The 13,510-nt window shown below is 37.2% G+C and overlaps 1 protein-coding gene and 1 non-coding gene across 11 annotated transcripts in view; one reads left to right on the top strand and one right to left on the bottom strand.

The window, feature by feature from the left end:
- Positions 1–13,510, bottom strand: part of COL14A1 (collagen type XIV alpha 1 chain) — a 302,227-nt gene that overhangs the window by 72,370 nt on the left and 216,347 nt on the right. For all 10 annotated transcript variants that reach the window (XM_012466432.2, XM_064384550.1, XM_064384551.1 and 7 more), the window contains one exon: positions 10,525–10,611. In XM_012466432.2, the coding sequence (XP_012321855.2) occupies positions 10,525–10,611 (87 nt within the window). The remainder of the gene's footprint in view (positions 1–10,524; positions 10,612–13,510) is intronic.
- On the top strand, positions 612–673 carry LOC135278155 (U7 small nuclear RNA). Its single transcript, XR_010345710.1, has one exon. It is a non-coding gene; the product is annotated as a U7 small nuclear RNA (small nuclear RNA).

Genomic DNA, 13,510 nt, shown 5'->3' with positions numbered 1-13,510 from the left:
TTATCAGACACAATTTAGATATATTCAGCAGGTTGTCTTTTTGTTCACTTCAGAAAATACGGTACACAAATGAAGGAAACTTACGTTGTCAGAGCCAACCTGGAGTGCATTTTCCTGCTGCTAGCTTGCCATCTGTGTGGGTTATCTACTTCATGCATGCTGACTGTACTGGGCTGTTTTTGGCAAGTTGATGTGCAAGGAAAGATTGAGCATGAGAATATTTCTCCTGTAAGGTCTGGGTTTCTCTATTTGTTTGTGTATCTTCTCTATTTTCTTTGTTTTTCTGTCTTGCTACATTTGCCATTTCCTGACCACAGGAGAGCTATACCATTCTTATCTTAAAGAAACACTGGTAAACCCAGTTTAGCAGGTTAGAAATAAAATGAGCATTTAAGCATATTACAAATAATTTATCAGAGTAAATTCAAACACTTAGTGTAGTTACTTATATTTTACAAAAATTTTTTTCTATCTTCCTCTCTCTTTATCTCCATCCCTTCTTCTTTCCCTTTCTTTCTTTTTTTTTTTTTCTGTAGGAAGTTTTATCTACGTAGTGAAGAGCTTCATACTCAGATGAGATTCTTCCTCTGGTAAATTAGAAATCCTCCCTTCAGTGTTACAGCTCATTTAGAATTTGCCTAGCATGTTTTCCAGTCTTTGCTAGAAAACACTCCAGAAAATATTTTTTAAAAAAATATTCCATTTACATATAAATTTTGATAGAGAATGGACAAAGCACTACCTCTGCAGTGGAACTGCCCTTGCTACCCTTGGACTAATGAAGGAGCAAAGACTCTTAAGTGCTTTCTCCATACCTCCAACAAGCTGCAGTCAACCCAAAGGAGAGGAGGCTAGTCTGTCTCCCATGAATTCAACCCACCTCCCCCATTTGTCACCAAGCAGGGAATCCCCAGCTTGAGCCCACATACAGACCCTCCATCCTGGGCTGATTGCACTGAGAAATTGCTGACCTGCATCTATCTGGGGGTGGAGCCCCAGGACTAAGACCTCTTCCTCCGCTACCTCCAAGTTGGAGATGGAACATAAACCTTGAGATCATCCCAGAGCTGTGGTGGCCATCCTGAGTGCCAAGCCACAATCTATAGCCAGCACTAAAGTATAAGAGGAGCCCACATTTTCAGAGCATTGAAAGAGAGCATAACTTCAACTATAAGGAAATAGAGAAGTGACACAACTGAGCAAGAATCCACCAAGTGAACACTACACCTAAGCACCCACCAAAGCTTTGAGATCACACCCCAAAGCTTCAACACCAAAAATACCTCGCTAACATAATCCCTGAGAAACCAAAGACAAGAAGTCAGCTACAAGTAAAGACCCTGCACAGAGCTTCGGCCCTGTGAAAACATCCAGAAAAGAAGTCTGTTGATGGTACTCAAGCCTACACTGCAGTTAAAGGAACATCCACACGCAGAGATGGGAAAGAACCAAAGTAAGAACTCCAGAACTTGGACCCCTTCCTTACACCTTATACAAAAATTAACTCAAGATGGATTAAAGACTTAAATGTAAAACCCAAAACTATAAAAACCCTAGAAGAAAAGCTAGGCAGTATCATTCAGGCCATAGACATGAGCAAAGATGTCATGACAAAAAGCCAAAAGCAACAAAAGTCAAAATTGACAAATGGGATCTAATTAAACTAAAGAGCTTCTGCACAGCAAAAGAAACTAGCATTAGAGTGAACAGGTAACCTACAGAATGGGAGAAAATTTTTGCAACTTACCCATCTGACAAAGGTCTAATATCCAGAATTTACAAGAAACTTAAACATATTTACAAGAAAAATACAAAAAACCCCATCAAAAAGTGGGAAAGGATACGAACAGACACCTTTCAAAAGAAGATATTTACATAGCCAACAAATATAAGGAAAAAAGCTCAACATCACTCATCATCAAAGAAATGCAAATCAAAGCTGTGATGGGACACCATCTCATGCCAGTCAGAATGGCGATTATTAAAAAGTCAGGAAACAATAGATGCTGACGAAGCTGTGAAGAAATAGGAATGCTTTTACATTGTTGGTGGAAATGTAAATTAGTTCAACCATTGTGGAAGACAGTGTGGTGATTCCTCAAGGATCTAGAACCAGAAATAACACTTGACTCAGCAATCCCATTACTGGGTATATAACCAAAGAAATATAAATCATTCTACTATAAAGATACATGCACATGTATGTTTACCGCAGCACTATTTATAACAGCAAAGACATGGAACCAACCCAAGTGCCCATCAATGATAGACTGGATAAAGAAATGTGGCACATATATACCATGGAATACTATACAACTATAAAAAGGAATGTCCCTTGCAGGGATCATGGATGAATGTGGATGCCATTGTCCTTGGCAAACTAACACAGGAACAGAAAACAAAACACTGCATGTTCTCACTCATAAGTGGGAGCTAAACATTGAAAACACATGGACACAGAGAGGGGAACAACACACCAGGGTCTGTTTGGGGGTGAGGGGTAAGTGGAGGGATCTTAGAGGATGAGTCAATAGATATAGCAAACCACCCTGGCACACATATACCTACGTAACAAACCTGCATGTTCTGCACAGGTATCCCATTTTTTTAAAGAAGAAATTAAAAAAACCCTGAAATACATAGTAAGAAATTACCGTAATCTAATTTTCTCTGCTGTTACTATAATGGGCAATAAATATAGAAAATCAAAGTTACTTCAAAAACATGAAAGAAAAAAACCTCAAATGGTCAGAATGTCCTATGTTATCCAAATGACCATACTATTTCTACAATAGGGGGTCTTAAACAGTATGAGTTGGCTGAAATGACAGAAATAGAATTCAGAATATGGATAGGAATGAATACCATCAGGATTTAGGAGAATGGCAAAACTCAATCCAAAACTAAGAATCACAATAAAATGATACACAAGTTGACAAATGAAATAGCCAGTATGAAAAATGGATCCTCATGGATCTGACAGAGTTGAAAATACACTGTAAGAATTTTACAATGCAATCACAAATATTAAGAGCAGAAAAGATATTCTACTCAGATTAGATTATTTCTGAGAAAAGAATATCAGAAATTGAAGACTGGATCTCTGAGAAAAGGAGAGTCAGACAAAAATTGAAAAAAAAAATGAAAAGGAATGAATGAAATCTCTGAGAAATATGGGATTATGTAACGAGGCCAAATCTATGAATCATTGGCATCTCTGAAAAGGACAGTGAGAAAACAAGCTGGGAAACATATTTCAGGATATCATCCATGAAAACTTCAGCCTTGCTAGAGAGGCCAACGGTCAAATTTGGGAAATACAGAGACCCCTGCAAGATTCTACAAAATAAGATAATCCCCAAGAAAAATAATCCTCAGACTTTTCAAGGTCAAAATGAGAGAATGTTATAGGCAGCTAGAGAAAAAGGGCAGGTCACCTACAAAGGGAGCCCCATCAGGCTAACAGCAGATCTCTCAATTGAAACCCTACAAGCCAGAAGAGATTGGGGGTCTACAGTCAACATTCTTGAATAAAAAAAAAAAAAAATCTTAAACCAAGAATCTCATATTCAGTCAAACTAAGGTTCCTAAGAGAAAGAGTAAATTCTTTTCAGATACGCAAATGATGATGGAGTTCATTAACACCAGACTTGCCTTACAAGAGATTGCAAAATATCTGACAAAGGGCTAATATCCAGAATCTACAAGGAGCTTAAACAAATTTACAAGAAAAAACAAACAAACAACCCCATCAAAAAGTAGGCAAAGGATATGAACAGACACTTTTCAAAAGAAGACATTTATGCAGCCAACAAACATGAAAAAAACTCATGATCACTGGTCATTAGAGAAATGCAAATCAAAACCACATTGAGATACCATCTCACGCCAGTTAGAATGGTGATCATTAAAAAATCAGGAGACAACAGATACTGGAGAGGATGTGGAGAAATGGGAATGCTTTTACACTGTTGGTGGGAGTGTAAATTAGTTGTATTGTGGAAGAAAATGTGGCAATTCCTCAAGGATCTAGATCTAGAAATACCATTTGACCCAGCAACCCTATTACTGGGTATATACCCAAAGGATTATAAATCATTCTATTAAAAAGACACATGTACACGTATGTTTATTGCAGCACTATTTACAATAGCAAAGACTTGGAACCAACCCAAATGCCCATCAGTGATAGACTGGATAAAGAAAGTGTGGCATATATACACCATGGAATACTATGCAGCCATAAAAAAGGATGAGTTCATGTCCTTTGCAGGGACACAGATGAAGCTGGAAATCATCATTCTCAGCAAATTAACACAAGAACAGAAAACCAAACACTGCATGTTCTCACTCATAAGTAGGTGTTGAACAATGAGAACACATGGACACAGGGAGGGGAACATCACACACTGGGGCCTGTTGGGGGTCGGGGCCAGAGGAGGGATAGCATTAAGAGAAATACCTAATGTAGATAACGAGGTGATGTATGCAGCAAACCACTATGACACATGTATACCTATGTAACAAGCCTGCATGTTCTGCACATGTACTCCAAAACTTAAAGTATAATAATAATTATTAAAAAAAAATAGGAATACTAAATATGGAAAGGAAAGTCCATTACCAGCCAATACAAAAACACACTTAAATGCACAGACCAGTGACACTATAAAGCAACTACACAAACAAGCCAGCATAATAACCAGCTTACAACACAATGACAGTATCAAATACATACATATTAATACTAATCTTGAATGTCAATGGGCTAAATGCCCCTCTTAAAAGACACAAAGTGGCAAGCTAAATAACAAAAGCAAGAGCTAACGGTATGCTGCCTTCAAGAAACCCATCTCATGTGCAGTGTCACACATAGGCTCAAAATAAAGGGATGGAAGAAAATCTATCAAGCAAATAGAAATTAGTAAAAATCAGATATCGTAATCCTAATTTCAAACAAAATAAACTTTAAACCAACAAAGATTAAAAAAAAAGAAGACAAAGAAGGGCATTACATACTGGTAAAGGGTTCAGTTCAACAAGAAGACCTAACTACACTAAACATATATTCTTCTAACACTGGAGCACTCTGATTCATAAAGCAAGTTCTAAGAGACCTACAAAGAGACTTAGACTCCTACACAATAATAATGGGAGATTTCAATACTCCACTGACAGTATTAGACAGATAACTGAGGCAGAAAATTCACAAAGATATTCAGGACCTGAACTCTACATTGGACCAAATGAATCTCATAGACCTCTATAGAACTCTCCACTCAAAAACAACAGAATATAAATTCTTCTCATCACCAAATGGCACATACTCTAAAATTGACCACATAATTGGTCATAAAGCAATCCTCAGAAAATGCAAAAGAACTGAAATTATATCAAACACACTCTTGGACTACTGTGCAAAAAAAATAGAAATCAAGACTCAAAAAACATTGCTCAAACCCACACAATTACATGGAAATCAAACAACATGTTCCTGAATGACCTTTGGGTAAATAACAAAATTAAGCAGAATCAATAAGTTTTTTGAAACTAATGAGAACAAAGATACAATACATCAGAATATCTGGGACACAGCTAAGGCAGTGTTAAGAGATAAATTCATAGAACTACACACCCATATCAAAAAGTTGGAAGGATCTCAAATTAACAACCTAACAACAAATCCAATAGTTATTTTTTTGAAAAAATTAGTAAGATAGATAAGCCACCAGCTAGACTAATAAAGCAGAAAAGAGAGGAGATCCAAACAAATACAATTACAAATAAAAAAGGGATGTTATGCTCACATACTAGAAAACCTAGAAGAGATGGATAAATTCCTGGACACATACTCCTCCCAAGACTAAACCAGGAAGAAATTGATTCCCTGAACAGACCAATAACAAGGTCTGAAATTGAATCCATAATAAATAGCCTACCAAGCAAAAAAAAAAAAAACAAAAAAACCCAGGACCAGATGGATTCACATTCAAATTCTATCAGATGTAGAAAGAAGAGCCGGTAACATTCCTTTAGAAACTATTCCAAAAAATTGAGGAGGAAGAACTCCTCCTCAACTCATTCTATGAGGTGAGCATCATCCTGATAGTAAAACCTGGCAGAGACACAACAAGAGAAAATAAAACTTCAGGCTAATATCCTTGATGAACATCAATTCAAAATTCCTCAACAAAATACTTGCAAACTGAACCTAGCAGCACATCAAAAAGCTAATCCACCACAATCAAGTAGGCTTCATCCCCAGGATGCTAGGTTAGCTCATCATAGGCAAATCAATAAATGTGACTCGTCACATAAACAGAACTACAGACAAAAAACACGTAATTATCTCAATAAATGCAAAAAAGGATTTGATAAAAGTCAGCATCCCTTCATGCTAAAAACTCTCAATAAAATAGAGATCAAAGGAATACGCCTTAAAATAATAAAAGCCATATATTACAAACCTGCAGCCGACATCATACTGAATGGGCAAAAACTGGAAGTATTCCCTATTGAAAATCAGCACAAGACAAGGATGCTCTCTCTCACCACTCCTATTTACCATATATTGGAAGTCCTGACCAGTGCGATCAGGCAAGAGAAAGAAATAAAGGGCATCCAAATAGGAAGACAGGGAGTCAAACTATCCCTGTTTGTAGAGGACATGATTCTATGTCTAGAAAACCCCATCGTCTCAGTCCAAAAGCTCCTTCAGCTAACAAACAACTTTAGTATAGTTTCAGGATACAAAATCAATGTACAAAAATCACTAACATCCCTATATACCAACAGCAGCCAAGCCAAGAGCCAAATCAAGAATGCAATCCCATCCACAACTGCCACAAAAAGCATAAAATACCTAGGAATACAGCTAACAAGGGTGGAAAGATCTCTGCAATGAGAATTATAAAACACTGCCCAAAGAAATCAGAGATGACATAAACAAATGAAAAAACATTCCATGCTCTTCGATAGGAAATATCAATGTTGTTAAAATGGCCGTACTACCCAAAGCAATTTACAGATTTAATGCAACTCCTATCAAACTACCAATAACATTCTTTACAGAACTAGAAAAAAGTATTTTAAAATTCATATGGAACCAAAAAAAGAGTCTGAATAGTCAAGTCAATCTTAAGCAAAAAGAACAAAGCTGGTGGCATCGTATTCTCTGACTTCAAACTATACTATAGGGCTCCAGTAACCAAAACATTATGGCACTGGTACAAGAACAGACACATAGAACAAAGGAATAAAATAGAGAATCCAGAAATAAGACCACACACCTATGACCATCTGATCTTCAACAGAGCTGACAAAAACAAGCAACGGGGATATTGGCCTGAAGTTCTCTTTTTTTGTTGAGTCTCTGCTGAGTTCTGGTATCAGGATGATGTTCGTCTCATAAAATGATTTGGGAAGGATTCCCTCTTTTTGTTTGGAATAGTTTCAGAAGGAGTGGTACCAGCTCCTCTTTGTATGCCTGGTAGAATTCAGCTGTGAACCCACCCAGACCTGGACTTTTTTGATTGGTAAGCTATTAATTGCTGCCTCGACTTCAGCCCTTGTTATTGGTCTATTCAGGGCCTCAACTTCTTCCTGGTTTAGGCTTGGGAGGGTGCAAGTGTCCAGGAATTTATCCATTTTTTCCAGGTTTACTGGTTTATGTGCATAGAGTTGTTTGTAGTAATCTCTGATGGTAGTTTGTATTTCTGTGGAATCAGTGGCGATATCCTCTTTATTGTTTTTTTATTGCATCTATTTGATTCTTCTCTCTTTTCTTTTTTATTAATCTGGCTAGCAGTCTATTTTGTTGATCTTTTCAAAAAACCAGCTCCTGGATTTATTAATTTTTTGAAGGGTTTTTGTGTTTCTATCTCCTTCAGTTCTGTTCTGATCTTAGTTATTTCTCGTCTTCTGCTAGCTTTTGAGTTTTTTTGATCTTGCTCCTCTAGCTCTTTCAATTTTGATGACAGGGTGTCAATTTTAGATCTTTCCTTGCTTCTCATGTGGGCATTTATTGCTATAAATTTCCCTCTAGACACTGCTTTAAATGTGTCCCAGTGATTCTGGTATGTTGTGTCTTTGTTCTCATTGGTTTCAAAGAACTTTATTTCTGCCTTCATTTCATTGTTTATCCAGTCAACATTCAAGAGCCAGTTGTTCAGTTTCCATGAAGTTGTGCGGTTCTGAGTTAGTTTCTCAATTTTGAGTTCTAATTTGATTGCACTGTGGTCTGAGAGACTGTTTGTTATGATTTCCATTCTTTTGCATTTGCTGAGGAGTGTTTTACTTCCAATTATGTGGTCAATTTTAGGATAGGTGTGATGTGGTGCTGAGAAGAATGTATATTCTGTGGATTTGGGGTGGAGAGTTCTATAGATGTCTATTAGATCCACTTGGTCCAGATCTGAGTTCAAGTCCTGGATATCCTTGTAAATTTTCTGTCTCGTTAATCTGTCTAATATTGACAGTGGAGTGTTAAAGTCTCCCACTATTATTGTGAGGGAGTCTAAGTCTCTTTGTAGGTTGTTAAGAACTTGCTTCCTCATTCTCAGCAAACTGACACAAGTACAGAAAATTAACCACTGCATGTTCTCACTCATTGGTGGGTGTTGAACAATGAGAACTCATGGATACAGGGAGGGAGCATCACACATTGGGGTCTGTTGGTGGGGCCAGGGAAGGGACAGCGGGGAGTGGGGAGAGATAACATGGGGAGAAATGCCAGATATAGGTGACAGGAGGTTGAGACAGCAAACCATCTTGCCATGTATGTACCTATGAACAATCCTGCATGATCTGCACATGTACCCCAGAGTTCAATAAAAAAACAAAACAAAACAAACAAACAAACAAAAAAATGAGCAATAGGGAAAGAACTCCCTATCTGATAAATGGTGTTGGGATAACTGGCTAGCTACATGCAGAAGATTGAAACTGAACCCCTCCCTTATACCATATACAAAAACTAACTCAAGATGGACTAAAGACTTAAATGTAAAACCCACGACTATAAAAACCCGGAATACAAACTAGGCAGTACCATTCAGGACACAGGCATAAGCAAAGATTTAACGATGAAGACAGAAAAAGCAATCAAAACTAAAGCAAAAATTGACAAATGGGCTCTAATTATACTAAAGAGCTTCTGCACAGCAGAAGTACCTGTCAACAGAGTAAACAGACAACCTACAGAATGGAAGAAAATTTTTCCAAATTGTGCATGTGACAAAGGTCTAATATCCATCTATTAGGAATTTAAACAAATTTACAAGAAAAAACCCAAACAACCCAATTAAAAAGTGAACAAAGGACATAAACAAATGCTTTTCAGAAGAAGACATACAAGTGGCCAAAAAGCATACGAAAAAAAAGCTCAATATCACTGATCATGAGAGAAATAAAAATCAAAATCACAATGAAATACCATCTCACAGCAGTCAGAATGCCTATTACTAAAAACTGAAAAAAAATAACTGACGCTGGCAAGGTTGCAAAGAAAAGGGAACACTTATACACTGTTGGTGGGAGCATAAATTAGTTCAACCATTGTGAAAAGCAGTGTGGTAATTCCTCAAAGAGCTAAAAACAGAACAACTATTCAACCCAGCAATCCCATTACTAGGTGTATACCCAAAGGAATAGAAATCATTCTATCATAAAGACACATGCACATAAATATTCATTGTAGCACTATTCACAATGGCAAAGGCATGGAATCAACCTAAATGCCCAGCAGTGACAGACTGGATAAAGAAAATGTGGTACACACTCATCATGGAATACTATGCAGCTATGAAAAAGATCAAGATCCTGTCTTTTGTGGGAATGTGGTTGGAGCTGGAGGCCATTATCTTAGGAAACTAACACAGAAACAGAAAACCAAATACCACATGTTTTCACTTGTAAGTGGGAACTAAATTGTGAGAACTCATGGACACAAGAAAGGGAACAACAGACACTGGGGCCTACTTGAGGGCTGAGGATGGAAGGAGAGAAAGGCGCAGAAAAACAGCTATTGAGTACTAGACTTGGTAGTTGGGCGATGAAATAATCTGTACAACAAATCTCCATGACATGAATTTACCTATCTTTGTAACAAACCTTCGCATGTACTCCTGAACCTAAAGTAAACGTTTAAAAAAAGAGAGACAGTGGACAAAGCAGGTGTATGCAAATCTCACAGGTACAAATAAAGGACCTGGTTTGAAATAGTCACACTGAAAATTAACCATAGTAGCTTATTGGAAAGATTCTGTGTATAGACTAGTACGAGACACCATATGGCACAATGGTGAGGAGTATCATCTCTAGGAGTCATGGAGACTTGGATTTGAAGCCCAGCTCCTCCAGGCTGTGTTCTTTAATCAAGTTACATAACATCTCTGTGTCTCACTTTACTCCTATGATTAAGTGAGTAATAGCCATTTAGTACAGTAGACAACACATATTAGACACACAAGTGATAACTATTAATATTATTAAAGAACATTTAAGGCTGAACTCAGCAAGACTTACTGGTGGGCCTGCTGGTCCCAGAGCTATTTCATTAGTTTCAGAACAGGAGCAGGAATGTGGAAGGTCTGGACAAGATTCATCATCTCTCTGAAAAGAAACAAAAAAAGCAAAACCATTAGCATGCCAGTTTATACAAATGGCTTTATTGGCTCACAGAAAACAGCTTAAGATATTTTTAGATTTCTAAGTGCACATTGGAAAGGCAGAGAATTCACTCTTGATTACAAAATCTTTTCTGTAAAGAAAAATGAATGCGTACCTTCTGGTCACTGATAATCACTATTATCAATGGTTGTTGCTAAGATGAGCTTGGGAATCCAAGTGAAAAAAGACAATCAGAAGTGGGTACAAAAATAAATCTTGATTAGTATTTAATTTTGTTGGAGTATTAGTACTCTGTGAATTAAAGATCTTAAAATTTTTTATGCTATATTTTCTCTGTTTCAAAGGATGAAAGAATATTTGTTGGAGTACTCAATCTAAACAACTATATCTATACTAAAACAAACAGAAAATCAAAATAAAATTAATGTTAAAACTCATTATCAATTCCCTTTGACAATTTCCACAACTGCTCACATTCTGTGGTTGAAAGTAAGAAAAACATCACAGAGTTGATCTAAGGCTTTGGAATAGGAGAACATTTTTCTTCTCTCTCAGGGAATATTGTTGTCATGTGACATTACAAAATAGATTATTAATGGAAGGCTGAATATATCTGAATGAGTTACTAGAATGTAGAGGAAGACAGAGCACCTGCTAACAGCTATTGAACAATTTACAAATATCCCATTTAGAGCAGCAGCCAAAATGAGCTCAGCACTGGGATAAGATACCATAGAACTTCATGGAGTCTGTCAGTCCCCTTGGATAGAGAAAATACTAGTCATTATTTAAGACTTTGGGGGAAAATAAAATTAGAGCCAAATAGAGGACAGATGACAGTTAAATTGCCAAACTGAAAATAACCTGAGTCTCTACAACATTCACAACAGAAAGCCAGAAAAGGTTGAGCAAATGGCCTGTTACATGGTGTATATACTTTTGTCTAAATGTTGGACAACAGTAAAATATTTCAGTTCAAACTCCCTGTGAACACATCTGGGCTGAAATCTGGCCAGCTAGAGTGAAACACAAACTTTAGTATTCTGAAAGATCCCAAAATAAGGCTAACAACAGGCCGCATGTAACCAGAGATTCAGTGATGGTTTTGCCAGTGCTGCTGACTATTACTGCACCATGTCTTCCTACTATGGAATTTATGCCTTTTCAGTGAGACAAGCAAAAAGAAAAGGAACGAGAAGGATCCTTCACAGAAAAAGTGGCGATCACATCTTTGCTTGATACAATAGAGGATTCTAAGAGTTTGTCCTGCCAATTTCCAATCTACCTGCCCTTAAGCATAACATTGAGGTGTTTCTGATTTAATTTCTCACCAGAGTTTACTAGAAACTTGGTGAAGAAGAATAAGTTGCTTCCTTCTCAAACACAGGCTGCCATGAATTTGGTGCTTGCAGTAGATGTTGTGAGCTGGTGTTGTCTTACTGATATGGCTTGGCTTATTGATATAGTGAGTCTTACTGATATGGTTTGGCTGTGTCCCCACCCAAATCTCATCTTGTTATGGTTCCAATAATCCCCATGTGTCATGGGCAAGACCCAGTGGAGTGACTTTTTCAACTCAGTAACTTTTTCTTCGGTGCATAATGTAAGCCAGGTACTGAATCATAGAGGTGGTTACCTCCATGCTGTTCTCATGATAGTGAGTTCTCATAAGATCTGATGGTTTTATAAGGGGCTTTTCCCCTACCTTCATTCCGCACTTCTCCTTGCTGCCACCATGTGAAGAAGGATGTGTTTGCTTCCCTTCTGCTTTTGTTATAAGTTTCCTGAAGCCTCCCCAGCCCTGCCAAACTGCGAGTCAACCAAACCTCCTTTCTTTATAAATTATCCAGTCTTGGGTATGTCTTTATTAGCAACGTGAGAACAAACTAATACAGTTATAAGATCAAATCTCACAGACTTCATGAAGGCTTCCCCATGCTCTAGAGAATTCCAGGTTTAATTATTAAGACATGACTACTGTCCAACCATGACAGGGTCATCCATGTCAGCTTACATATATACATATATATATATGTAAGTATACACACACATATATATGTGTAAGTATACACACATCCCATCAGTAAGAAATCATGGTTATTCAAGAATAAAATCTAAATTTCATTTTTTTCTTTCAATTGATGTGTATTGTATTTTATATGGGCTACTGAGTTGTTAGGAATAAATATTTATACCATAACTTGGTATAAATAACTTCTAAATGTTCAGTTTTCTAGTAGCATCACATACAGGGCATGTAGATTATGACTACAGTTCTAAAAGTGTGCATCAAGATACCCAGGAGCACTATATTGAACTCACAGGGGTCTTGTGAATGTTTTAAAATTTTAAGAGAAGCACAGCAATATTTGGCACCCATTGGACTTTGTATGAATGACAAGCTCAGGGTAGTTTGTAGTTTCAATATTCAAGTCTGCAACACCTTTTTTTGGATGATGCCCTAATTTACAAAGAGAGTTGCTATGATGAAAGGCAAGCACTATGAAAAAAAGCAACGTGGAAAAAGAAGTGAGGATGGCAATGGCCAATATGATCCCAAGATATAAGATATGCTGCAGGGTTCAGTACATACACACATCCCATCAGTAAGCAATTTTGGTCATTTAAGAATAAAATATAAATATCTTTTTCTTCTTTCAATGTATGTACATTGTTACTTTATATGGCTACTGAGTTGTTAGGACATAAATATTTAGTAAGATATTTGGACCTATTATTTCACAACTGGAACTGCAAGGTGTTCTTTTGGCTTAGTGGTGCCAAGAAAAAATTGAGACACTAAGGGCTTCATGAGCCAATGGAATTTTGGAACATCTTAACTATGTGTAAATAGCACCCTCTGAGTTGTGCAGTTCACACT

Source organism: Aotus nancymaae, unplaced genomic scaffold (assembly GCF_030222135.1).
Source record: "Aotus nancymaae isolate 86718 unplaced genomic scaffold, 86718_ANA_hifiasm-v0.15.2.pri h1tg000036l, whole genome shotgun sequence".
NCBI classification, from domain to species: domain Eukaryota; kingdom Metazoa; phylum Chordata; class Mammalia; order Primates; family Aotidae; genus Aotus; species Aotus nancymaae.
This window is presented reverse-complemented; position numbering and strand designations above follow the sequence as displayed.